The sequence below is a fragment of the Ascaphus truei genome, chromosome 7 (genome assembly GCF_040206685.1).
Source record: "Ascaphus truei isolate aAscTru1 chromosome 7, aAscTru1.hap1, whole genome shotgun sequence".
Classification (NCBI taxonomy): domain Eukaryota; kingdom Metazoa; phylum Chordata; class Amphibia; order Anura; family Ascaphidae; genus Ascaphus; species Ascaphus truei.
In genome coordinates this window covers 52,268,676-52,294,039 of record NC_134489.1, presented here as the reverse complement: position 1 = coordinate 52,294,039, position 25,364 = coordinate 52,268,676, and the positions used below count along the sequence as shown (strand labels likewise).

Below are 25,364 nucleotides of genomic sequence, written 5' to 3'. Positions count from 1 at the left end.
CTGACTCAGCCTATCTCTTACTGCACGTCTGTTACAGAAAGGCAGACCCCGGTAGGACTCACACAGCAGGGACCCATGCTGTGTTAATCCGATGGGCCATTACAGTCTGCCCTGGAAAAACTTGGGCGGAATACGGGGATTTCGAGATTTGTTCGAATAATGGCCGCTGCATCTGTACATCTAGGTGTGATCTGTACAAATTAGGAAGTATGTCTTCACTCACCGGAACTCATGGTTACTGGATGTTGGAATTCTAAATTAGGTATAACAAAGAAATAGCCCTAATCATGTGCAGTAAGTCTATAGGGCTTAGGCTGAGTCCCCGCTGGCGCTGAGCTTGGCGCGGTTACATGCATATATATATATATATATATATATGCATGTTCCCGCGCGCGCAAATGCGCGGGCACACACGCTCGGCGCTTTACTAAACACATTTTTTAAACTTTCCCGCTTGCTCGATAGCCCGCAATGCGCCCTCCCTCCTCCCCCCCGCGCGCGCCCGCAAATTGCAGGACACTCGGCGCTCATGCTCTAAGCATGAGCGCGCTCAGCACCAGCGGGGAATCAGCCTTATTCTATAAACTTTGATAACTAACTCATCAAGGTTTTTGAGCACTTCCCGAACGATTTGGCTAGTTTGCTATTCAGAAAGCTCAGATGACCTGCCAAACTCGTTTGGGAAGTGCATTTTCCCGAGCGGTCTCGCTCCTGCTCAAACTCACCAAGCAGGACCTGAAAAACAGCTCCAACTCGCATTTTTTATAAAATTACGCTATTCTAGTAGCTTCGATGATCTTATCACAGTTTTCATCTTGCCACCCCAAGAGTGGCAGGATGGGATTTAGGGGAAAAAAATGTATTTGTATTGTATCAGATTGACGCTGGTAGTCTCCGGAGTTGATACACATTAATACCAGCTTCAGAGACCCCCGGCTTCCATCCAATGCAATAAAAATAAATTTCAGGCAGCTTTATTACCTTAGCGGCTAACCGCTAAGGCAATGAAGGGGTTAAATACTATTTTATTGGGGGGAGGGGGTGAAGGTGGTATTTAGCCTATGGTGGGTGTTTAGGTCTTGCGGGAGGGTTGTGGGAGAACTTAACCCCTTCGTTACCTTAGCGCAGGGGTGCGCAAACTGAGGGGCGCTAGATTTTCTGGGGGAAGGGGGGCACGGCAGTTATAGAGGTCCTGCGATCTCCCCCGAAGCATTTAAATTAAACGCCAGGGAACAGCGCGAGACCTCTATAACACACCTTAATTACCTTCCCTTCCAGCGACGCCTCGTCATGGTAAACCGGCGTCAAATGATGCAGAGGGGTCACGTGACGTCACATTACCATGGCAACGTGACGTCACATGACCCCGCGCATTAATTGACGGCGGGGCCAACCGGGGGGGGGGGGGGGGGAGGTATGAGGCGCCGAGGAGAGCAAGCAGGGGTGCACACAGGGAAATGTTTGCGCACCTCTGCCTTAGTGGTTACTACCGCTAAGGTAATGAAGGGGTTAAACCATCCTGCTACCCACCAGGTAGGCATAAACACCCACCATGGGTCAAATACCACCTTCAGCCACCCCCGCTACCCACAATAAACAGTAAAACACAATACTAAACAATACACCCATTGGTTGCCAGTGTGGTTACCTACGCCCTCAATGGGCGCAAAGATAACCCCAATGACAATGAATGGGCACCCCCTCTACCCCCAAGAACCCCCCTCAACACACACAGTACAATAATAGGCAAAATTACTATTATCCAGATCTGGATAATAGCTCATTTGCCCATTAAAATAAAACATTACCCAGCCAGCATAAAGTAAATTAAAGTTGCACTTACCCCTGCCATGATGAAGGCCGTCCTCATCACCGTCCTCGGCATCCATGTCCTCTGTGGCAGCAACATAATAATAAAAAACAAACTAATGGCCTCTAACCCCTTAATTACTATAGCGGTTGCTAACTGATTAAGGGTTAACCCCCCTCCCCAGCTACCGACCTGGGACACCTAACCACCATCCCCAGGGCAAACTACCCCTATCCTCTACCCATTGATTGGCAAAGTGGTACACCATGCTCATATAATGTGGGCATGATTTACCTCTATGGCAGTCAATGAACAACCTAAAAAACAATACAAGGACCAAAAACACACCGCAAATAAAAAAATAAACAATCACGAAAAATAGAAAGCATTAAAAAAACAAACAAATCACCAAAAATACACAATTAAACAAATCAAGCAACAAAAAAACACAATAAAAAAATAAGCACCAAAAATATACATTAAAAAAAATCAAGCACTAAAAATACATACTGTAACAATAAGATGTAAACAATCATTTGCCAAAAAATGCATTGCTTGTCACTGTATTTATCTGTAGCCCTAAAGGGGCATAGATAAACACATTGGCAGTCAATAGGCAAACTGAAATAAAAATCTGCAATGAAAAAAAATACAATAAATGTTTTTCTTACTTTTGACAACTTCACCATCCGAGTGCAGCAGAAACGACTTCTTCTTCTTTCTTCTTTATCTTCATCTGTATATTGTAATTAATTGGGTGGATGTGGTCCGTCTGCTTCTTAAGGTCAAATGAGACGGGACAGGCCTGTGTCATCACATTTCAGTGTCAGATAGTATTCCCCCAATCCGATTGGCTGGTGTACCATGTGAGAGGGTTTTTTTTTAAGGTTGTGACGTCATTTTAAAGGGATTGTGATATATACCATGTGAGGCTTCACATGGTACAACCCAAATCCGATTGGTTGAAGTACCATGTGACAGCTTCCATTCTTTTTTTAAAGGATGTGACGTACCTCCCTTTAAGATGACGTCAAATCCTTTAAAAAAAAAAAATCCCTGTCACATGGTACACCGGCCAATCGGATTGGAGGAGTATATAAGGCCTGCCCTGTCTCATTTGACCTTAAGAAGCCGACGGGACCACATCCACCCAATGGATTACAATATACAGATGAAGATAAAGAAGAAAGAAGGACTTACCAAATGTTGAGGAGCATTGCGTCGAGGATGAAGAGGTTGCTGCTGTTTTAATTTTATTGCTATGTATTTTTGGTCCTTCTTTTTTTTTTATTGTGTTTTATTGTTGCTTGGTTTGTTTAATTGTGTTTCTGGTGATTGGTTTGTTTAATTGTGTTTTTTATTGTGATAGTTTTTTTTACTGCTTTCTATTTTTGGTGATTTTTTTTTTTATTCGCTTTGTAGTTTTGGTCCATGTTATTTTTTTAGGTTGTCCATTGACTGCTATAGTGGCAAATCATGCCCATACTATATGGGCATGGTGTACCACTTTGCCAATCAATGGGTAAAGGGTGAGGGTAGTTGCCCCGGGGAGGGTGGTTAGGTGTCCCGGGTGGGTAGCGGGGGAGGGGGTTAACCCCTTAATTACTATAGCGGTTTCTAACCACAACAGTGATTAAGGGGTTAGTGGCCATTAGTTTGTTTTTTATTGTTATGTTGTTGCCGTGGAGGACGGTGATGAGGACGGCCTTCATCCTGGCAGGGGTAAGTGCAACTTTAATTTACTTTATGCTGGCTGGATAATGTTTTATTTTTAATGTGCAAATGAGCTATTATCCAGATCTGGATAATAGTAATTTTGCTCATTATTGTACTGTATGTGTTGAGGGTTGTTGTGAGTAGTAAGGTTGTTGTATTTTAATGTTTCTTGGGGGTAGAGGGATTGTATGAAGGGGGTAGTTGCCCCAAGGGTGGGTGGTTAGGCCTCTCGGGCGGTAGCAGGAGTGGTTAACCCCTTCATTACCATAGCGATTACCACTGCTATGTTAGGGAAGGGGTTAACGCCTCCCACAACCTTCCGGGCAGGCTTAACCACCCACGCTGGGGCAACTACCACCTTCATCCATCACCTGTACCCCCAACAAACTGGGTACTCAGGTTTAACCCCTTCATTGCCTTAGCAGCTAGCCGATAAGGTAATGAAGCTGTTTTTATTTACATTTTAATACTAGTATGGGGAGCAGGAGGTCTCCTTAACTAAACCACATTAATTTCAGCCTCTGGGACCCCTTGCTTCCAGAGTTACAGGCCCCGGTATGGGGTGCCAATATCCCCTTGCAATTTTTAAATCTCCCACATCACGTGACCAGGACATTGAAACGCATAGGAGATACCGGCACCTGTAACTCGAGAAGCAGGGGGTCCCCAGACCTGAAATTAATGCGGTTCAGCTCCGGAGACCCTCTGCTCCTGTACTCTGTTATTAAACTGTAAATAAAAGCACTGGGATCGCCAGTGAGAGCTGTTCAGGGAGATACAGCTCTCTATGCAGCTCTTACAGACTGCGGCAAGATCGCACGGGGAAGAACTTTGAGCCGAGCGGTATTGGCATTTTCCTACCTCACAGTTTGAGACTTGTGGAAATGGTTTCAAATTCTTTCTGAATACCGTGATAACACAAATGACAAACCTTTCGGTGGGAACATGCCAAACCGTTCGAGATGGCAGTAAAGTTATCAAACCTACTAGAATAGGCCCCTTTAAATGGTAAGATGGCTAGATGTGTAAGACCCATGTTGTTTTTTTTTTTTAGATTTTGACTGGGATTCATTAAGCTATGATACTGTGTATTGCAGAATGATCCCGCGTTCGCTGCAATTATACTGCACATCAGTTAAAGCAGCATCGTGGTGCAATACTCCGTGTCAGAGCTTAGTGAGTCTCCCCGTTTGAGCATAAGTTCACCTCTCAGGGTTGGAAGCATGAACAGAAATGTGCGAACCTTTTGCATGAGGTCGCAAACCATGTACAATTGGCCCTTTTGCAGTTGTGAATAAAGTTGCAGCTCTGTCAGGGTTTGCAAACAATTCGTCCTGCATTAGGTCAGTACGTATTGCAATTTTAATTAACATGCTAATTTACTAAATTCTCTATAAATTGCTAAATTCTCTTAATGCTGGGTATATAAACAGGGCCCACCCACAATGTTTCATTTTGTGTATGTCAATGTTTAATTGAAAGCTTACTAATGTGGCAACATTATTAGCCCTTGGAGGCTTTGCTAAATATTTTTGGGGGGATAATTTACACATATCTGTAAGAAGGACGCAATGTTACATACCATGGTGGCTATTTACTGAAGAACAGTACAAACAAGTTAAACAGATTTGTCAGAGAAATATCTTCAATTGGTTTAGTGAGATTCTCTTTCTTTGATAAATATGGTGCTTTTTTTTTTTTGCACTGATTTTGTTCCAGTTTTGTACATTAGCTGGGAGGCTTCAGTAAATAAAACCTTCATGTTCTGTACTCTAATCAGTAGCTAATAAGGTCCTATGTCGCCCTGCCATTGACTTGAAAAACATCATACCTTATTGAATTAGGTCTATAGCACTTGATGTACTACAGTATTTTTTCTGGCTTAATATTTAAAGTTCTTATGTTATATTTTTAATCACACTGAGCTCAATTAGTATGAATCCATTAATATATTTAGTGGTTTGGGGCCTATATCTTATTGCATTCCTGGCATTTAAACAGTTAAAGCAGTAGTGCAATAAACATGACCATCTTTTGCCAAATAAAAGACCCCATAATAGTGTACAAATATCAATAAAATGTTGCCCATTGTTTTTCTTAAGGATTTTGTATAGCCACTGTTATCCAGGGTCTTCTAACAGTGAGGATGTTAATTATATAAAATGTTAGTAATACTGTATATCCCTAATGGTCGTATCCTATTTTCAGATTGTCGTGTTAGCTAGAGTTATTGTGGACATGGACCAAGTCACTCTGACTGCTAGAGGTGTTACAATATTAACAGAACTTCTAAACTCTGAGAATTCAGCCACGCTTGTGTTAGCAGGTAAGACAGAAAAGCTTGTGATCCTCATCTTGTTATCAGTGCCCAGTGAGATCAATTGATTTATACAAGGTCGTGGAGGATAGGTGGTCCAGGTAGGAACTGAACCCACATGCTTGTACATTCAAGCCCGACCCCTAACCTCTACACTACACCTCTACAGCTCTACAATTGATACAATTTAATTTTTCTTTGTCATAAAATTATCATGATGTGCTTGGTTAAGTTTCCATGTATGTCAATTTGCAGGACAGTTGCTTGCCAGTCTGGCCCACACCAGGTCAGGTATTCCAGAAGTAATAACCACACTAGGAACTGTGGAGTGTCTCTGTAACCATTTGTACTCAGAAGAAGAGGAGGTAAAGAAAGGTTTACTGCTGCTTCTAGACAAACATTTTACACCATTTGCTTATTTGGCTAGACATTTTCTTTGGTTATTAGAGGACTACAGCAAACTCTGCCTGTTAATTGTGTGGGGCCCTGTTTAATAACCATTTAACCAACAACTAGATATTTACCTTATCCATATAATAGCAAAATACTCATTAAGAACTACATATGTACAGGATCTTTATCATACACACTATTTTAGTAATTTTTCAGTAATCCAGCATAACAAACCTATACAATAAAATAAATCTCCTCTCTCGCCCTGTCCAGTGCTGCCAGGCAATGCAAATCTGTCCTGGTTCACTTGAATGTGTTAATCCCTAGGGTGCCAACAGGTGGTTAAATAATTAACCAAACTACAACAATTTGGCCTGTGAAAACTGTATTTACATTTATAAGTGCTCAGGATCACAATTTCTTTTTTTTGTCATTTTGGACCAAACTTGTATCCTCCCCAAATCTTCATTATCCTGAACATTGGGGTCATACATGTCCTCTTGTGTGAGATATTCATGGCTGTAGGTTTATATCTTCACAATTTTGCCTGTCGGTATTCAGGAGGTAACATTCTGGCAAATACCCTTGAATAAGGGGTGCTAAAAATCTAGTATTTGTGTTGGATGGGGTAGGCAGTTTACAGAAAGAACAAAAAAAAACAACTTTGTATTGGTTTGGGTTTTCTACATTTTATTTTATGCATTGCACAGTGATTTTATGCCCAGGACATACTTGAAAACAAGAGATTACTCTCAATGTATTACTTCCTGGTAAAACATTTTATAAATAAAAAAATAACATGCTCTTACACGTTGGGGGTGTAGGCTCACAGGAAATATCCTTCTCGGAGAGTAGTGGGTTGACGGAAAAACCTCCCAACTGGTGTAGTAGAGGCGAATACAGTAAGGGAATTTAAAACTGCTTGGGATAGACAAAGTCCAGAAAATTATTTACTTGCCCTGCACTCATGTTATGATTTGTTTTGAAGTAGAACGATTTTCAAAGGTATTTCTCACGGTGCTGAGTATTTGTATGATGGGATCTCCCACGCACCGTCACTGCATAAAGCTTTTGATCAAGAAATAGATATGCGCACTCGGTTAAGTGACCAAAAGGTCTTTTAGACCCTTCACTGAATATACAAAAGATGCACAGAGCACAACATTTCGTGGTGCTATCCCATGCACCTGAGGAAGGGATAACACCCCAAAATGTTATGCTCTGTCCATCTTTTGTATATTTAATAAATGATCTAAAAGACCCCTTTTTCACTTAACCGAGTGCTTACATCTATTTCTGGGATAGACATAAAGTTATCTTAAATATGCAAGAAAGCCAAGGATCCAATAAGGTCTGAGGGTTTACAGCGGATAGGACAATGAGCAAAATGTCTATTTTACATGTATTGTTTATTTTCTACTTATTGAAGGTACGTGTGGCTTCTGCCAATGCTTTGGGATATTTAACTTTCAATCGTACTGCCTACCGCCATCTGCTAGTGGAATGCAGGAACAGACCCAAGCTGTATGTCCTGCTGATCAGTAATCTCAGCAGAGATGCAAAAATCTCTAAGGACTTTACGGAGGAATTTAGAATGCAGAAACAAATAGGATTGCCCTCACTCAGGTAACTAAAATGACCATTCTTTATGCACTTTTATATTCAATGTTTAGCTATTTTAACATGTATTTTATAAGTACAAATTCAATGTATAAACGCTATTGGAATATGAAACATGTGGTTCTCTTACTTAGCAGCATAGAGATGGTATTGTTCTCTATTTTGTCAATATTAAAACATATTGCATCTCATTGTTTTCCCTCAGTTGTGTCATTACATATTTTCCCAGATTTTCCTACTTTTATTTTAGTATTCTCAGAACCCACCATGGTATTCTAACAAACAGCAATATCATAACTCATCCAGGAATCTCAATTTTCTCCCAATTTCTAATTTTTCCAAGGGGCCAGATCCACAGAGCTCCATTAAGTAAGTGCTCATAACATCACCTTACCTAAAACCATAAAACGCTATTTATACAAAAAACAGGTGTATTTCAGGTTTGTTCACGGTATTTCTCTGCAATGTTGTGGTAACTTAACGTGACTTTAAGCCAATGCTAATGAGGTAAACAATGCTTTTGTTTTTGCATATACAGCAGGGCCCCACTAATACGGCGGGTTCCATTCTAGGCCCCCGCCGAAAAGCAGAAATCGCCGAAAACCAGGGCCCTAGCGATTCATGGAAAAATGATGTGCATTGCTTACCTTAAATACATATTTTAACATCGGCCGCCATCACGCTATGTTATCCAATGCGGGACGGGAAAGACCAATTGTGCGCCGACATGCTCTACTTCTAGTTCTACGGTGGCCCAGAGCAAGTGTATGGTTTCCCCAAAGCACAGACATCATCTCGGAGAATACAGTACTGTACGGATGCGTGCGCGAAAAAGGTTGCTTAGCGACAGCCGGGTGCCGAAAAGCGCCGTAAAAACGAAGCTAGCGCCGAATGTAATGGGCATAGGTATACATTGTGAAGCGCCATATTAGTGGAACGCCAAAAAGCGGGGCCTTCCTGTAATGACCTTTATAAATATGCATTTAACTCGGGAAATAACAGAGCTTTGTGGATCTTGCACAAAGAGCTTCATTCAAATATCATGAATTCATGTTATATAAAAATATATATATAAAAGTATTGCAGTTTTCTACCATGAAATGGTAAACTGTCCCCTTTTTATAATTTAGGGAAACAATTACATGATACCAAAAACATGTTGCTTAGTAACTTTTTAAAGCTATGTTATTTACAGATGCATTTGCATTGCAATCTCTGAAATTACCATTTCTATTTTTCTCTTAGTTTGGCCATAAACGGCGGACCCCCTGTAAACCCTACATCCAGGAAAGGTATAGTAATGACGTAGATTTGAAACACATTTTGTTTGATTTGGGAGCCTACACTTATTCATGTCTTAGAGAAGTAAAGCGGCAAACTTTTAGGGAATTTGCATATTTCATTTAATAATAAAGACTAGAAGTAGTGTACCTGCATACCCTCGTTGGTTCCTGTTGTTGTTCTAGTCTCTAAGACGAGGCTCTTCAACTGCTGGCCCGTTAGCGTGGCCCCTGTACTGTCTGTGCCTGCTAATTTCATTGTACTGTAGTTGCCTACACAACTTTGGAACATGAGTTGAAGAGCCCTGATCTAAAACATCACACCGTGATTCAACTACAGATACTTAAATGCTGGGTGTGTTTACATGTCAGTTCACATGTCTCAGACAGATCTGCAACCCTGCTATTCACCATTATCTCTTACCATGCAATGCTTCCACTGCAGCCAGGGATTCTGGGAAATGACATGCAAATGAGCACTCAGTGTCACCTTTTGCTTCTTATCCATTTTAACATGGACAACCCCTATAAGCTTATGCCTGCCGTATTACACAGCTTTTTCAGCACAGACTGGGTTAAAGAAGTGCATAGCCAGTAAATCTACCCACAGACAGCTATTTTGACCTTTTGGGTCTCATAAGTGCTAGGATGGTTATACTGAATGTTAAAATGGATAAGAAGCAACAGTGACAGTGCGTGCTCATTTGCATGTCATTACCCAGAATCCCTGGCTGCAGTGGATGCATTGTTTACTAAGCGATAATGGGGAAAGGCAGGGTTGAAGACCTGTCTGAGACATGTGAATGTGTGACTGTACAGGTTTTGTCACTTTTTTACCCACCATAACTTGTTTAATGTGTGGGTATGTTTTAAATAAGTGCACAGCTTTTTTTTAAACAGCATTCAACCTAATACTTTTGTCTTCTACTGTCACAGCTTGGACTAAATACAAACACAGCAGACGCATTTAAAAAAGTGATTGTCAGCTTTCAAACTCAGTTTGATCATGGTAACATGTTCTGATGTCACACATACTGTATCTTATTTAAAGCAGCAATTTCCCGTACTTGGTTAGTACCTTGGGAACCAGGGCGGTCGCTGTTCTGCTGCCGAGGACCCCCGGGTTCCAATCCTTTAAATGAGGGCATCAGGGGGATTGCTGCTTTTAATCTGACTTCTGACGCCTAATTTAAAATGTCATTTACAAACTGCATAACAGCTCTTCTTTTCATACATTTAAAGGTACAAAATCTACAAAGGGCTCAGGTCAGAAAAATATAAACCGGCAATCATTTCACCAACACCATGAAGAGAAAAATGTAGCTTTAAAGAAGGCATAGTTTTCACCAGCATTCAAAGGATGAGGAACCTACTGTAAGGACCAGCTGGTCCCTCATTAAAGATTGCTACCATTAAAGTATATAAGCATCTATTTAACTAATAGTGATTTTTATTTTGACAAGGCTTCAGTTTATTATAAGAGCTTTTAATTGACCCAATTAACCACAATTTAGGAGTATGCAGCTGGTAAAAAGATTGAACTTTGCTACTGGATCATGCCAGTTTTTAATTGCACTGAATTACAATAAGCCTTATGCTTCATTCATTTAACCCTTTCACATATTTCACCCAATGTAGCCCATAGGACAGTAAGAAATGTTATTTATTCAGTGTAGGTACCTGCTATATGGAGTTTACCTTGATGGTGTTAGCAGGCTTGAATCGTGTTTTGATCGAAAGATGCAACCACATGACTCCTTTGTTACACAGACTTAGGTTTTAAATGTAAAAATGTCGCTAGTAGATTGCAAGCCAATTTGGGAGGAGCACTGGAATTGTACTTCAGATGTATATGTAGCCTAATTAACTTTCTTCAGGAAGACAACAGCTTTTTGACTTTATTTATTAACGCCCTTGATGGTTCCATCTTTGCTGATAACAGTAAATTGTGTAAGGCTGTAAAATCAGAGCAGGATGTAATTTATCTCCAGAAGGACTTGGATAGACTGGAAACAGATAAATGTAAGGTTATGCATTTTGAAACGAGAATAAACAGGCTACTTACAAATTAAATGTAGCAAAATGAGGTCAACCCTTGATGGAGAAGGATTTAGGAGTGCTTGTAGACAGCAGGCTTAGCAATAGTGCCCAATGTCAGGCAGTAGCTGCAAAGCCAAATAAGATATTATCGTTCATTAAATGGGGTATGGATGGAAGGGAAGTAATGCAATATTCAGAATAAGTCTCCTGCTCAGCTTGATAGATAAGTGATCATTAGATGTCAAGGTGCATGCAGGAAGGTTCAGGTTAGTGGAGGCACAGGAGGGCAAGCTCTGCAGGTTTGCACTCGTGACGTGGATTTTGAAATGGTTTAAAACTTACATTTTATTTGATAAATCACTAAAATAAGTGGGTACAGAAAAAAGAGAACAAGACACACATTTAAAATAGTCCAGGGTATGTAAGAGTTGGAAACTAAAGAGTATGACACAGGACTTAGGTGGGTGTAGGTATCTGCTGTGTACCAAGAAGATCTTGGTATAACACCTTTGGGTTTAGTCTCAATGTGTCGTAGGGGTTGTAGCAAGGTAAGCTACGGTAGTAGAGTGTGATGTTAATAGCAGCTAGTAGAAAGCCCAGTATGTGCTGCAGTCTTAATGCTGTTGGGTACTGGGATGAAGCATAAACCCAAAGTCATCATTATCACAGAAACATGGCTAACTCCTAAAACCCTCAATGCAACTATCGCCATTCAGGGATACTCCATTTCGAGGAAAGACAGGTCAAAGAGAGGAGGAGGGGTGTAATTTTATATTGCAGACACCTTACAATTTACGCTCCTAAATTGACCCCCAAGCCCACCCTCTTTTGAAATCCTACTTGGCAAAATCTGCCTCCCCTTTTTTAAGCCCATTCTTATTGCTGGCATCTATCGGCCACCTAAAGCCGAACTACAACCCCTGACTGATATGACCCAGTTTATTGGATCAATTTCCTCTCAGAACGAGAAGAGTGAGCTGCTAGTTTTTGGGGATTTCAACTACAACTGGCTCTACCCACTTAACCCAACACAACTCATTTCCCAAGCCACACGGACAGACCTGTTATCCCACCCCGTCACGCATCTCGCGACGCACATCAGCCTCAACCTGCGGCCAGGCGCGCCTTACTAGAAGGGAAGAGACACTGCAGGGATCGTCTCCAGACTCGGCCTCCATGACACATCCCACGATGTCACGGGTGATGCACGTCAGCCGCAACCTGCACGCAGGCACCTCAAGGGAGAGAGTCACCGCAGGGACTGTCTCCAGGCTCCGCCCCCTTGATGACATGGGCAGCGCACAGCGCACTCTGACTATGCGCAGATGTCGCATGGACACAGGCACTCAAGGAGTTAATGCTATCCATTATCCCTCAGCTGCTACTGACTCCGCCCCTGCCTATCGGTACACAACATACCTATGATGTTCACTCCCTGCAGCCGCCCCATTGGCTCTCTGTGCTCAGCCAGCCCCTTGGCAAATTGGCTGAGCATAAACTTGTTTTCATTTGTGTGCTTACCTCCAGCTTCCTGTTGCCTTGTCTAGTTTCGCTCCTTGTATTTTGACCTCAGCTTACACCCGGACTCCTGACTTCTCTGACCCCTGGACCACGGCTACGGACTCGACTATTCTACTCTCTCTACCCCTGGACCCCGACACAGCATCAACGACTATCTGACCTCTCCACTCCTTGACCACGGCAAGTACCTCGACGAATCTGACCTCTCCTACCCTGACCTGTCTACACGACTACCACTCTGCACTCCGGACGTGTCTGCTCAGTTGTTGGTCTTTGGCTATCGATATCCCCTTCTCAGCCTCGCGATCCTGCCTTGTTTGTGGTGAGCACTCCGTGACAGTTTGCTCAGTCCCACAAACATGGTCTGTTTGACAGACTGGACAAATATCTGGAGTTAAATAAGCAGCGCATGGAGATGCTCTAACAGTCGCTTCAAACCATTACCGGCCTGATGCAATGCTCCCATTCCGACTCGGCAAACAAGGTATAATAAATAATAATAATAATAGCATGTTCTTGTATAGCGCTGCTAGTTGTACGCAGCGCTTTACAGAGACATTTTGCAGGCTGTGGTCCCTGCCCCGTGGAGCTTACAATCTATTTTTTGGCGCCTGAGGCACAGGGAGATAAAGTGACTTGCCCAAGGTCACAAGGAGCCGACACCGGGAATTGAACCAGGCTCGCCTGCTTCAAACTCTCAGTGCCAGTCAGTGTCTTTACTCACAACCCCCTCTCAATTTCTTCTCAGGGGCTGTGAACCTACCTCCTCTGGATTCGGAGGAACCCATGCAACTCTGTGCAATATATTATCTCCTGGCGAGAAACAACGGCGACGCAATGCCGGCCTCTGCTTATACTGTGGCAACGTCAGACACCAGGCACGTGCTTGACCTCACAAATCGAGAAAGTCTCAGTGAGAGCCAGGAGAATCACACTGGGAACACTATCTCCGCCCGAAAAGAAAACTATGCCAACTAGGATTCTAACCCCCGTTACCTTAATCGGTAAGACCTTCCATACCTCCGCACTGGCCTTTCTGGACAGGGGGTAATTTCATTGACCAGGGATTCGCAGAGAGAGAAAAGATTCCCTTGGTACACAAGAAACACCCAGTAGGCCTGGAGGCCATCGATGACCGCCCTCTACAACCTGCTTTAATTTCTCTACAGACCATCCCATTCCAGTTGCGGACAAGAGAGGTTCACACCGAGATGATACAATTGGATGTCATCCACACTCCCACGGTCGACGTCATCCTTGGACTTCCATGGCTCCAACTACATAACCCTTGCATAGACTGGACCGATGCAGAGCCCTTCCAATGGAGCACTCAATGCTCAAAGGACTGCTTCAGTTCCTCAAAAAAAAATGCGGGGTTTCTCAACCTGAACAGGTAAATATCTTCTTACCTGAAATCTACTCCGAGTTCCAGGACGTCTTTAATAAAGCACAAGTGGGGGAACTACCACCCCACCAGCCATTCGATTGCCCCATCGATTTACTGCCCAGCTCAGTTCCCCCGCGAGGGGCTTCTTGCCCGTTATCTCCCCCTGAGACCAAGGCCATGAAAGACTACATCTCTGAGAACTACCAGAGGGGTTTATCCGGAAATCCTCTTATCCCGCAAGAGCCGGGTTTTTCTTTGTAAAGAAAAAAGATGGGACCCTCAGACACTGCATCGATTAATCACTATAAAAAAAATCGGTACCCCTTGCTGTTAATTTCTGAACTCTTTGACAAACTGCAGGGGGCCACAATCTTCACCAAGCTGGATTAATGAGGGGTTTACAATCTAGTAAGAATCCGTCAGGGGTACGAATGGAAGACTGCCTCCAACATCCGGGACGGACACTACAAATACCTCGTGATGCCATTCGGCCTTTCTAATGCTCCAGCAGTATTCCAGGACTTTGTTAATGAAATTTTCAGGGACATCCTTGGCCAATTTATCATTGTCTATCTTGATGATATCCTAATTTTCTCCAAGTCTGTACAGGAACATCCGGGTCAGGTTAAACAGGTTAAACTACTGTACGTCTATGAAAGAATCACCTATTCGCTAAGCTGGAGAAATGTCAGTTTCACCACACCATGACGACCTTTCTAGGTTACATCATATCGGATACAGGTCTTGCCATGGATCCAGCCAAGGTAAAAGTGGTCGTGGATTGGCCTCGTCCCACGACACTGAAGGCTGTACAACGCTTCCTGGGCTTCGCCATTTACTACCAAAGATTCATATTGAACTTCTCCTCTGTAGTAGCACCCATTACAGCCTTAACACAGAAAGGTGCTGACCCCGCCTAGTGGTCTTCTGCTGCGAGTCAGGCGTTAGAGATTGAAGTCAGCCTTCGTGTTAGCTCTTATCCTTGTACATCCGGACCATGGGTTACCCTTCACCCTATCTTAGAGATACTAAGGATGTGTTGAGGAGACTTGATGGCATTACTGTAACGGACAAAACCATCTTTGTCACTATGGATGTCGAAGGACTATATACTAGCATCAAACATGATGCTGGTATAAAAGCAGCTATGTATTTCCTCAATACAAGGGGCACGTTCTATAAAGCACACAATACATTCATGGCCGAACTGATCGAGTTTGTACTCACACATAACTACTTCTTGTTTGCAAACACATATTACCATCAGATTCAAGGTACGGCCATGGGTACAAAATGCGCTCCATCATACGCCAACCTATATTTAGGGTGGTGGGAAACTATGCTGGTTTTCTCAGAAGAAATGGAGCCATACACATCACACATCGATATATGGGTACGCTATATCGATGATGTGATGATGTTATGGAATGGCACCATTGATGAACTTCTGGAGTTCGTTGACATTCTTAACAGTAACGAACTCAATTTGTTTTTGACTTTAGAATATGATCATGACAAAGTGATGTTCTTAGATGTGTGCATCTCTAGGGGTATTGACAACACCATTACTACCACGATTCACCGCAAGGCCACAGCTACAAACAGCCTTCTTACTGCCAGCAGTCATCATACTAGATCTCTCATTAACGGCATCCCAGTTGGCCAGTTTTTGAGATTAAAACGCAACTGTAGTAACTATGCCGATTTTGAGATACAGGCAGGCTTGATGGCCGAGAGGTTCTATGAACGTGGCTATAGCAAGCGAATAGTGAAGTTGGCATACAAAAGGGCCAAGTATACTCCATGCTGTTCATTATTACAAGATAAGATCACAGAAACGGATGACAAAACAGTAAGATTTATTGGCTCCTTTAATAACCAATGGAAACATGCTAGGGATATTATATGTAAGCACTGGCATATTTTGAGGGCAGACAATACTATCAGTGAATTTTTGCAGGACCATCCATCTATGGTCAGCAGGAGGGCAAGAAATTTGAACGATGTTTTGGTTCATAGCCACTTTGATGAAGAGGTCAAGAGGACCTGGATACCCCCGAAACCACAAGGGTCATTCAAATGTGGCAAGTGTAAGGCGTGTGATCATATACTTACCACCAGTACATTCTCAAATTGGAATGGAACCCAGACTTACAACATCAGAAAGTTTATTAATTGTCAGACCACAGGCGTTATATATCAAGCCATTTGCGACTGTGGCAAAGTATATGTTGGCAAGACCCGCCGCCCATTTAAGGTAAGGGTCTTGGAACATATGGGTTCCATACGCAATAAAACGGATAAACCTCTAGCGCGACATGTTAATTCTGTTCACCAAGATAAACAAACAATTGTTAAGTTTATTGGTATGGACCAATTCTCAATGGACCGTAGACATGGGGATTGGGACACAGTTCTGTTACAAAAAGAGGCAAGATGGATATATACATTACAGACACTATCGCCCAAAGGTTTGAATGAGGGATTTATGTTTACCCCGTTCATCTAAGATCACGTCAACTAACCCAGGGCACATATGAGTACAATTGAATATACTGTTAGTGGCATAGGAGTTTCTCCCCCTTTAATAATAAGGGGTATATATTCCATCTCTTGTGTATATATACTTACCTGCTACTTACCTCTATTGTTGCACAGTAATGTGTTACCAACCAATCACATTTTGTTACATCGTGACTCCATATTGTATATTTTTTACTATCGGTCAATCATACTGTACACAATGTCCCACAGCTAAGTTACATCAAGTGTATGATACACCCATCTACATTATACCACAGGCCAATTCCACCTGCCATTTGTATTAGTTGTATTCACTATTCCTTATAACAGGTTAGATATGAATTCCACCACATCTGAACTCTGTATTCATCATTTACAGAAGATGAGTATGCTATAACCTGATTAAATGTACTTTACAAGTTTCATCCATGTTGATAGAGAGTCTTTATTATATTTCATCTCAGGGGTTAATACTGTATTTTTACCCCATTACTATGTTCACAATTCGCTGACCATCAGGAGTATAAAACACTGATTGCAGAGATTAAGTGCAGCAGGGCAGTTTACTATAATGTATGCACTGCTGCAGTTGAGATTGTGACTACATCAACTACATTTATTTAAGGAGAGTCTAGGTTTATCAGCTAGTGCTGTATTACTGACTTTTCAATAGCACTGCATGGACACACCTCCAGGAAGAAACTTCCAGCCAATAGAAACACTGCAATGCATATATAGGTTCTACTACGATCTATGGGACTTCCCCCTCACACTTAGCCTTGAGAAAGCGTTTCTAATCGCGAAACGCGCGCGTCGGCATCTGTCACGTGCACACGCGCCGTCAGTACTCACGTGGTAGCATTATCGAGTTGCAGAGCAAACAGCTGTCAGACGGCTAACGTGTACTCCCTTCAATGTTGGGCAGGAGTCTTTGTGGTGACTCGGTGACGCATGGTGAGGCGAGGGCTGCTTGATTTCCCTTGTTATTTTGTTGCATTAGTGTAACCAGCACTCCTAACGGTGGTAGCACATTCATTAATATGTGCATAGGCATACCAACAGCCACACCGTTCTTAGGGGTATATTAGCCACAGCATTTACATTTATGAGTGGTATTAGTTCTCTGTATTTATGGACTTCATTAGCTAGTACCCAGGTGATTTATATGTGAATTAATATGGTGCATATGTGACTGATTTATCTCCACTAGATCTGTATACTATATGCTCATTGAGCAGTTTACTAACTGTGTTCAGTGTTGCTTTGTGGCAGTATTATAACAGTGTTTCTGTCTTACTCAGTATCCACCAAGGAACCTTTTCCTGCACATTAGATAGGTTTCTTCCCACCATACACAGCTTTATAGTGGCATTAGCACTCCTGACAGTGGAAGCACATTCATGAATATGTGCACAGGTATACTAACAACCACACTGCCTATAGGAGTCTTTGAGCCTCTGCACATTGTGTTCTGTGTTTAACAGCCTACTCCTTTACTATTTTGGAGCTAATTAGTTGCTGTTAGGTGACTACATGTATCCACCATGAAACCTTTTTCTGCATACTAGATAGGTTTCTTTTGATCATACACAGCTTTATAGTGGCATTAGCACTCCTGACAGTGGAAGCACATTCATGAATATGTGCACAGGTATACTAACAACCACACTGCCTATAGGAGTCTATGAGCCTCTGCACATCGTGTTCAATGTTTAACAGCCCACTCCTGTACCATTCTGGAGCTAATCAGTTGCTGTTAGGTGGCTACATGTTGGATTGTAGAGAGAGTCTATATTTTTCATTTATGGATTTATGATTTGCAAAGTGAGCACACACTGGTTTGAAATACTGATCTTTTTGTCTGTACCTAGCATATTATGATCAATTTCACATTTCACCTTCATTATCTGGGACCTGTCTGACACCCGAGACAGTTATTGATCAGCCCCTCACTGATACCAGCGTACATCTAATTAACCACTAAAAGGGATCAGATCACTATATACCGGCTCCCTGGGACAGTTTGATCCAATTAACCTCAAATTGTCGCCCTATTTAGTTACCCGGAATATCATATATATTCATCATAGGGTATCATATATGTGTGTCATTTGTTGAATTTTAACACCCATTATTTTAATTAGTATAGCATTAAAAATTATTTTTAATTTTCACATTATACATCAGGGGGTATTGAGTGCTTACAGTGGGTTCTTGCTTCTTTAATACGTACCTTAAACAGGTTAAACTACTGTACGTCAAGAAAGAATCACCTATTCGCTAAGCTGGAGAAATGTCAGTTTCACCACACCATGACGACCTTTCTAGGTTACATCATATCGGATACAGGTCTTGCCATGGATCCAGCCAAGGTAAAAGTGGTCGTGGATTGGCCTCGTCCCACGACACTGAAGGCCGTACAACGCTTCCTGGGCTTCGCCATTTACTACCAAAGATTCATATTGAACTTCTCCTCTGTAGTAGCACCCATTACAGCCTTAACACAGAAAGGTGCTGACCCCGCCTAGTGGTCTTCTGCTGCGAGTTAGGTGTTAGAGATTGAAGTCAGCCTTCGTGTCAGCTCCTATCCTCGTACATCCGGACCCTGGGTTACCCTTCACCCTGGAAGTGGGCACTTCTGACGTTGGGGCCAGAACAGTACTATTGCAGAGAAAGACACCTCAGGCCAAACTTCACCCGTGCGCCTTCTTCTCCAATAAATTTTCCCGACCGAACAAAATTATAATGTAGGCAATCGAGAACTCCTGGCCATCAAAATGGCTCTAGAAGAATGGAGGCACCTGCTCGAGGGGGCTGAAACCCCTTTCACCATACTGACGGATCACAAAAACCTTCTGTACATCGAAAGCGCTCATCTGTTGGGGTCACGGCAAGCTCGATGGTCACTTTTTCTTATCAGTTCAATTTTATCATTTCATATCTACCTGGCTCTAAGAACAGTAAAACATACTGGACACCTAACAAGCTCCAATTAAACCCCCAAAATACCCACAACATATATATAAGCATATGAGTGTCAGAAGAGTGCTACTGAGCTGGCAATTGCATTAAAACCAGAGACATAACATAAAACACAGACAGGGCTCAGTTTTTAGCACATCTAGTGAGACTCATACACGGTACAGTGCCTAAATATATATGGAATAACTAATAAGTAAATGGTCTTTTAGTTTGACATTTTTGGCCAAAATTGTTGTAAGCCCCTGAGCCAACGCCAAGGCAGACCACATATCAGGGGTCCCTAACGCTAATATAAATTCTTAATAACCTGTTTAATAACAGGAAGAATGATTTATAGTAAATCTGTCAATATTAGCTGTAAAGTTCTGTCTGACTGAAGCTTTTATTAACCTGTACATTACCAGGAAAAGCACTCTGTATTAGAGATGTCTCAGCCAAACTGCAAGCCAAAGTTCTGTCTGACTGAAGCTTTTATTAACCTGTACATTACCACTCATATGCTTATATATATGTTGTGGGTATTTTGGGGGTTTAATTGGAGCTTGTTAGGTGTCCAGTATGTTTTACAATTCTTGTCCAGCTAGTCATAGCTGATTGGAGGTTGGCAACCTCCTACTTAATTTAAGCTCACCCCCTCCCACATTTAAATGGTTATGGGCTCACTCCATAGCATCTTCCACTCAGGGGAACTTGCCTGCTTGCAGTTTGGCTGTGACATCTCTAATACAGAGTGCTTTTCCTGGTAATGTACAGGTTAATAAAAGCTTCAGTCAGACAGAACTTTGGCTTGCAGTTTGGCTGAGACATCTCTAATACAGAGTGCTTTTCCTGGTAATGTACAGGTTAATAAAAGCTTCAGTCAGACAGAACTTTACAGCTAATATTGACAGATTTACTATAAATCATTCTTCCTGTTATTAAACAGGTTATTAAGAATTTATATTAGCGTTAGGGACCCCAGATATGTGTTCTGCCTTGGCGTTGGCTCAGGGGCTTACAACAATTTTGGCCAAAAATGTCAAACTAAAAGACCATTTACTTATTAGTTATTCCATATATATTTAGGCACTGTACCGTGTATGAGTCTCACTAGATGTGCTAAAAACTAAACTGGTTTTAATGGCTCTAAGAACATCAAGGCAGATGCACTCTCCGGTCTGTTTCTGCTGGACGACAAGGCTGAAAACCGAGAAAAGACTATACTTCCTCCAGCATGCATAATCTCTGAAAACACATTCGATTCTTTGTAGAATATTGTTCAAGGTCAGTCCAATATCCCTGAGGGTCTCAAAGTCCCAGAGGGTCGCCTTTTTACCGCACCTGCATACCATAGGAAGGTTCTGGAATACCCCATTCCACTCCTCCAAGAGTTCGGGACATCCTGGCACTAGGAGAACAACTGATCTGCTAGAACAGACTTTCTGGTGGCCAGGAATGTGGAGGGGATCAAAGAATTTGTCGCGTCATGCCCTAAATGTGCTCAAAATAAAACTCCCCGTAACAGACTGTCACAGGTGACCAGTGCTTATCCTACAAAAATATACCTGGATCCTTTGATTGACAAAACATGAGATAAAATAAATTGTATTTATTCACACGAGAAACACTCACAGCTTGATTTACAAGATAACACGAAATAACACTTACGAGAATGAGGTAAAACAAAATAAATGGTTTCTAGAACGAAAGTCCACGAAATGCAGTCTCTAGGTATTAATTCCCAGGAGCGGGGATAATACGCAAACCCGAGACGCAAAACCGTCTTTAGCTAGGGGCGTCGCTTGCAGCCCGTTTCTTCGCCAAAAGAAGTTTCTTCGTTCTGCGCTTGCAGAATTCGTTTCCAAGTCCTTAGTTCTAATGAACTTTTACAGCGGCGTACAATCCTTTGTTGCGATGAAACGTCTTGGTACCGTACGCTGTCCTTTCCGATGTCACACAGATGAACAATGTAGAACACATACCCGATAGCCTGCACGGGCTTACAACACCCTCCCAAGCCTATCGGGATAATACACAGCCAATCTTGGCGTGGGAAGCAAATTCCCACCCAATGGCAAGTTTGCAAGCAGTTCCTGCAACCGGGCAAAGGGCTTCACGGTATGCCAAGGGTCATGCGCTAACTTCACACGTAACCCGCTTAGCATACCAGACCAAGCCCCCCTGCACGGCGGCAGAAAGTCTACCTTTCTCCAGGATGCCCGGACAAAAAGTCCCAGCTTTTTCTGACTGTCCCGGTTTTGAACATCAGAGCAGGGGGGCAGCAGAGAGTGAAGGATGCCGGCAGGGAGGAGAGACCGGGACTCCAGAGAATGGCAGCGGGGTTAGCTTCAGCGGAGCCCCAGCAGAAAGACCCGGAAGTGAGTCAGTGAGAACTTCCGGTGTCAGCTAACAGGGTCCAGGACGGCTTCCCCCCACCCATGCTCCACAGTGACAGGTAGGGTCCAGAATGAGGAGAGAGAGACACAGACACAGCATGGGGGGAGAGACACAGATAATGGGGGAGAGAGACAGACTGGGAAGGGGGGGGGGCACAGAATGGGGAGACAGACCCAGAATGGGGAGAGAGACACAGAAACTGGGTGTAGAGAATTACACAGAATGGGGGGAGAGACAGAGAATGGGGATAGAGACAGAATGGGGATAGAGACATAATGGGAAGGGGGGACAGAGAATGGAGGGATGGGGTGATCATGAAGGGATGGGGAAGAGAGAGAATGGTGTGTGTGGGGGGGGGGGGACAGAGACATAAAGGGGAAGGGGCGAAGTTGGTGATGTCATTTGTTTTATAAAAAATTTTTTATGTGTCCCGGTTTTTACTTTTGTATATCTAGTCACCCTAGTTACAGCTCTATATAAACATGTAGCACAGTTAATGTAGAGTGCCTGAGGCAAAGAGGATTTAGGGACTTGCCTAAGTCACAAGGAGCTGATATTAGGCATTGGACCAGGTTCTTACACTCCGAATTAGGTGTTGGCCATTCCAAATACTTTGCTATTTATCCGGCACCATTTTTATACATAGTATATTGTATACAGAAGCTTCGGAAGTCTCTTGTTGGTAAGCGAGTTAAAGCAGCAATTCCCACAATTTTGTACAACTTTTTTTCCCCCACAGAATTTAAATTGGTGGTTTCTTTGGAGCTGAGCCAAATTACTTTTAGCTTTGGGGACCTCCCGGTGTCCAAGATGCTAATTAGTTTAGTTGCTGGTGTTCTACCAAGACATTTAAAGATGTTGGCCATAGTAGTACAATAGGAAGCTTGCACCATCATCTTTCTGATGACGTTGCAGCTTCCTATTGGCCTGTGGGACCTTCAAGGCTTGGTGGCCATTTTTACTTCCCATCAAGTTAGAGAAAACAATGCAACTAAACCAGTATCTTGAAAAGGGGGTCCCCAAAGTCAAAAATAGTTCGTTCACTTCCAGAGTGGCCCGCGGGTCGAATTCTGTAAAAAGAACATGGAAAAAAAATGTGAAGGGGTATTGCAACATTAATGGGACATCTGAAGTCAGCCATCCCAACCCTGCTTGCAATGGTTTTGTTGATTTTAGTATCAAATAAATGAAAAACATACTCATGCATTTCCTGGGATTCTAATAGAAATTTAAATGGGCATTTCCTCTTGCCCAATTTTTTTTAACGTTTTAATAAATGCAGCCGTGCCTAGGCCTATATAGCAATGCAATTATCTAAGTTGCCGCTCGATCTGTTCTCTTGTGATTGATCGGCAAAGATCCTCCTCCCCAGGGCACACAATATGGCCACCTATCTGAAGAGGAAGTGCTGTGGCTTCCTTAATGGTTGCTAATAAAAAAGGCATAAAGAGTGTGGGACGGGGGAATAAAACAAGATGTGTTAAGTATTATCTAATACTGCATAACTGATTTATTTATTTTTTTAAAACAAAACAAAAAACATATAGGATGTTGAATGCAATGCTGCTTTAATTCAAATAACCAAATATACAATAGCAGTTTACGGACATTGGCAAAAAGGTGCAAAATTGGTGCAATATTGCAAAATCAGCACCAAATGAGTCAAACAAAAATAATCCCTCTGCTTTCAATAAATTAGTAATTTGATTAAATTAGTCCTGTTTTAGCAGTCTAAATATTTTAGTTGTGAAAATTATTTTCAAAAAAATGTTCTGAGCACCGTACATACAGGATATTAACCCATTCTTTTTATTCAGGGAGACTTGCAGCTTTTAAAGATGCAGACACTGAGCAGCAGCACTGGAAAGGACATCTTCGATCCAAGTCAGCGGTTGTTTACTCAACGCATAAATGCAGGACAGCCGATGCTCGTAATCACACGGCCGCTGGTTTTACACATCTTTCCACCCCAGCAGCTACAAGAGCTAAAACTGCACATCTGGGGAATGTAAAGCTTATATGACATTACATTGGGGTGAAATAAATAACAATATGATGGTTATCATGGACAAAAAGCCTGTGTCTCCATCGAGTGGAAAGAGGGGCCAGCACATTGGTACATTTTAGTGCAGATGTGTCATGCCATTAGCCTATTTGTTATAATGGAGTACTGTGTTGTTGAGATATTCTGTGCATTCTCCCTGAAATCTATGGAAAACCTGGTATACTTTCTATGAGGCAATACAATAGCATCCTATGCCACAATTCACAATTTTACATGATGCAATACCATTGCAGAAAGAAAAAACAAGGAGTGCACTAAAGTGGGTTGAAAATATATGTTTTAGACTATCAAACAATAGATTGTCCAATACATATATTTTTAACCAACTTTGGTGCGCTCCTTCTGTTTTTATATCTTTTTGGATGTCCTACGAATCCATATAGTGAGGATTGGAATCACCTCATAAGAAAGAGCTGCAAGAAGGATGGTTCAGAGGAGTCCATTTTGCATAGAGGTGCTGTTGCTTTGTACAATACCATTGCAGCCTATGACACAGATCACATCTGTAGCCCCATTCCAAAATGGAAACGCAAAGCAAACTTTGTATGGTTGCCCAAATTGTATGTCTTATTCTGTCAGTTTTACGAGGTCATGAAGCGTAGGTGGGTAGATGGGAGTTGGTTTGTCAACAGATTACGTAAAGGGAGCATCCATACATTTCATTCTGGAATATGTACATTTCAGTAGCAATTTTTTTTTAAACATCATTAATCCGTTATGTCTTCCTGTAATCCACATATGGTAAAATGTTTACACTGATCCAATCATTAAATTTATACTATCACTAACAACATATCATATCTTTGTATTAAACACGTGACCAATGAAGTTGTTTGGTTTATTTCGAAAAACCAAGTGTATGACTGTATTGGATTAAGAACATAATGGAATTGTAAGGAATCGGGGGCCACATCCCTTGTGGCGTGACCCCTCCTTACCCACTAAGTACTGCAGCGGCTGCTGCCCCTGCCCCCCGTCGCCGCCCAGTGCATACCTTGAACTCTGCCGTCGCCATCTTGGATTCTTGCACTGGTGTTACAGACTCTCAGCTGTGCTCTGCTATTTCCTGGTCTCAGCCACTCACGAGCAGCTCCTCGACACGCCTCCGCCATGCCCCTCGTCCGGATTGGTCACTGTCGCTTTAAATATCCTGCTTTGCCTTCACTTCCTTGCTCTGCATAGCTCCTTGCTTCCTGTGTAGCCTGGAAACTGTGTCGTGCTCCTGTTTGTCTTTACTCCTACAGATTTGAACCGGCTTGTCTGACTTACCTCTCTGGCTCCCGACTTCGGTTTACCCATCACGATTCTTACCTCTCAGACCCTCGGACACGGAA

General features: G+C 42.4%; 1 protein-coding gene across 6 annotated transcripts in view; it reads left to right on the top strand.

Moving 5' to 3' along the window:
- ANKAR (ankyrin and armadillo repeat containing) overlaps positions 1 to 24,858 on the top strand; it is an 88,215-nt gene extending 63,357 nt beyond the window's left edge. For 5 of the 6 annotated variants that reach the window (XM_075608397.1, XM_075608396.1, XM_075608393.1 and 2 more), the window contains 5 exons: positions 5,735 to 5,852; positions 6,099 to 6,208; positions 7,666 to 7,862; positions 9,102 to 9,148; positions 23,783 to 24,858. In XM_075608397.1, coding sequence (XP_075464512.1) covers positions 5,735 to 5,852; positions 6,099 to 6,208; positions 7,666 to 7,862; positions 9,102 to 9,148; positions 23,783 to 23,988 — 678 coding nt within the window. In that variant the 3' untranslated portion in view covers positions 23,989 to 24,858. Of the gene's footprint in view, positions 1 to 5,734; positions 5,853 to 6,098; positions 6,209 to 7,665; positions 7,863 to 9,101; positions 9,149 to 10,378; positions 10,554 to 23,782 lie in introns of all 6 variants that reach the window. The other variant, XR_012802642.1, reaches the window with a different exon arrangement.
- The last annotated feature ends 506 nt before the right edge of the window (positions 24,859 to 25,364 follow it).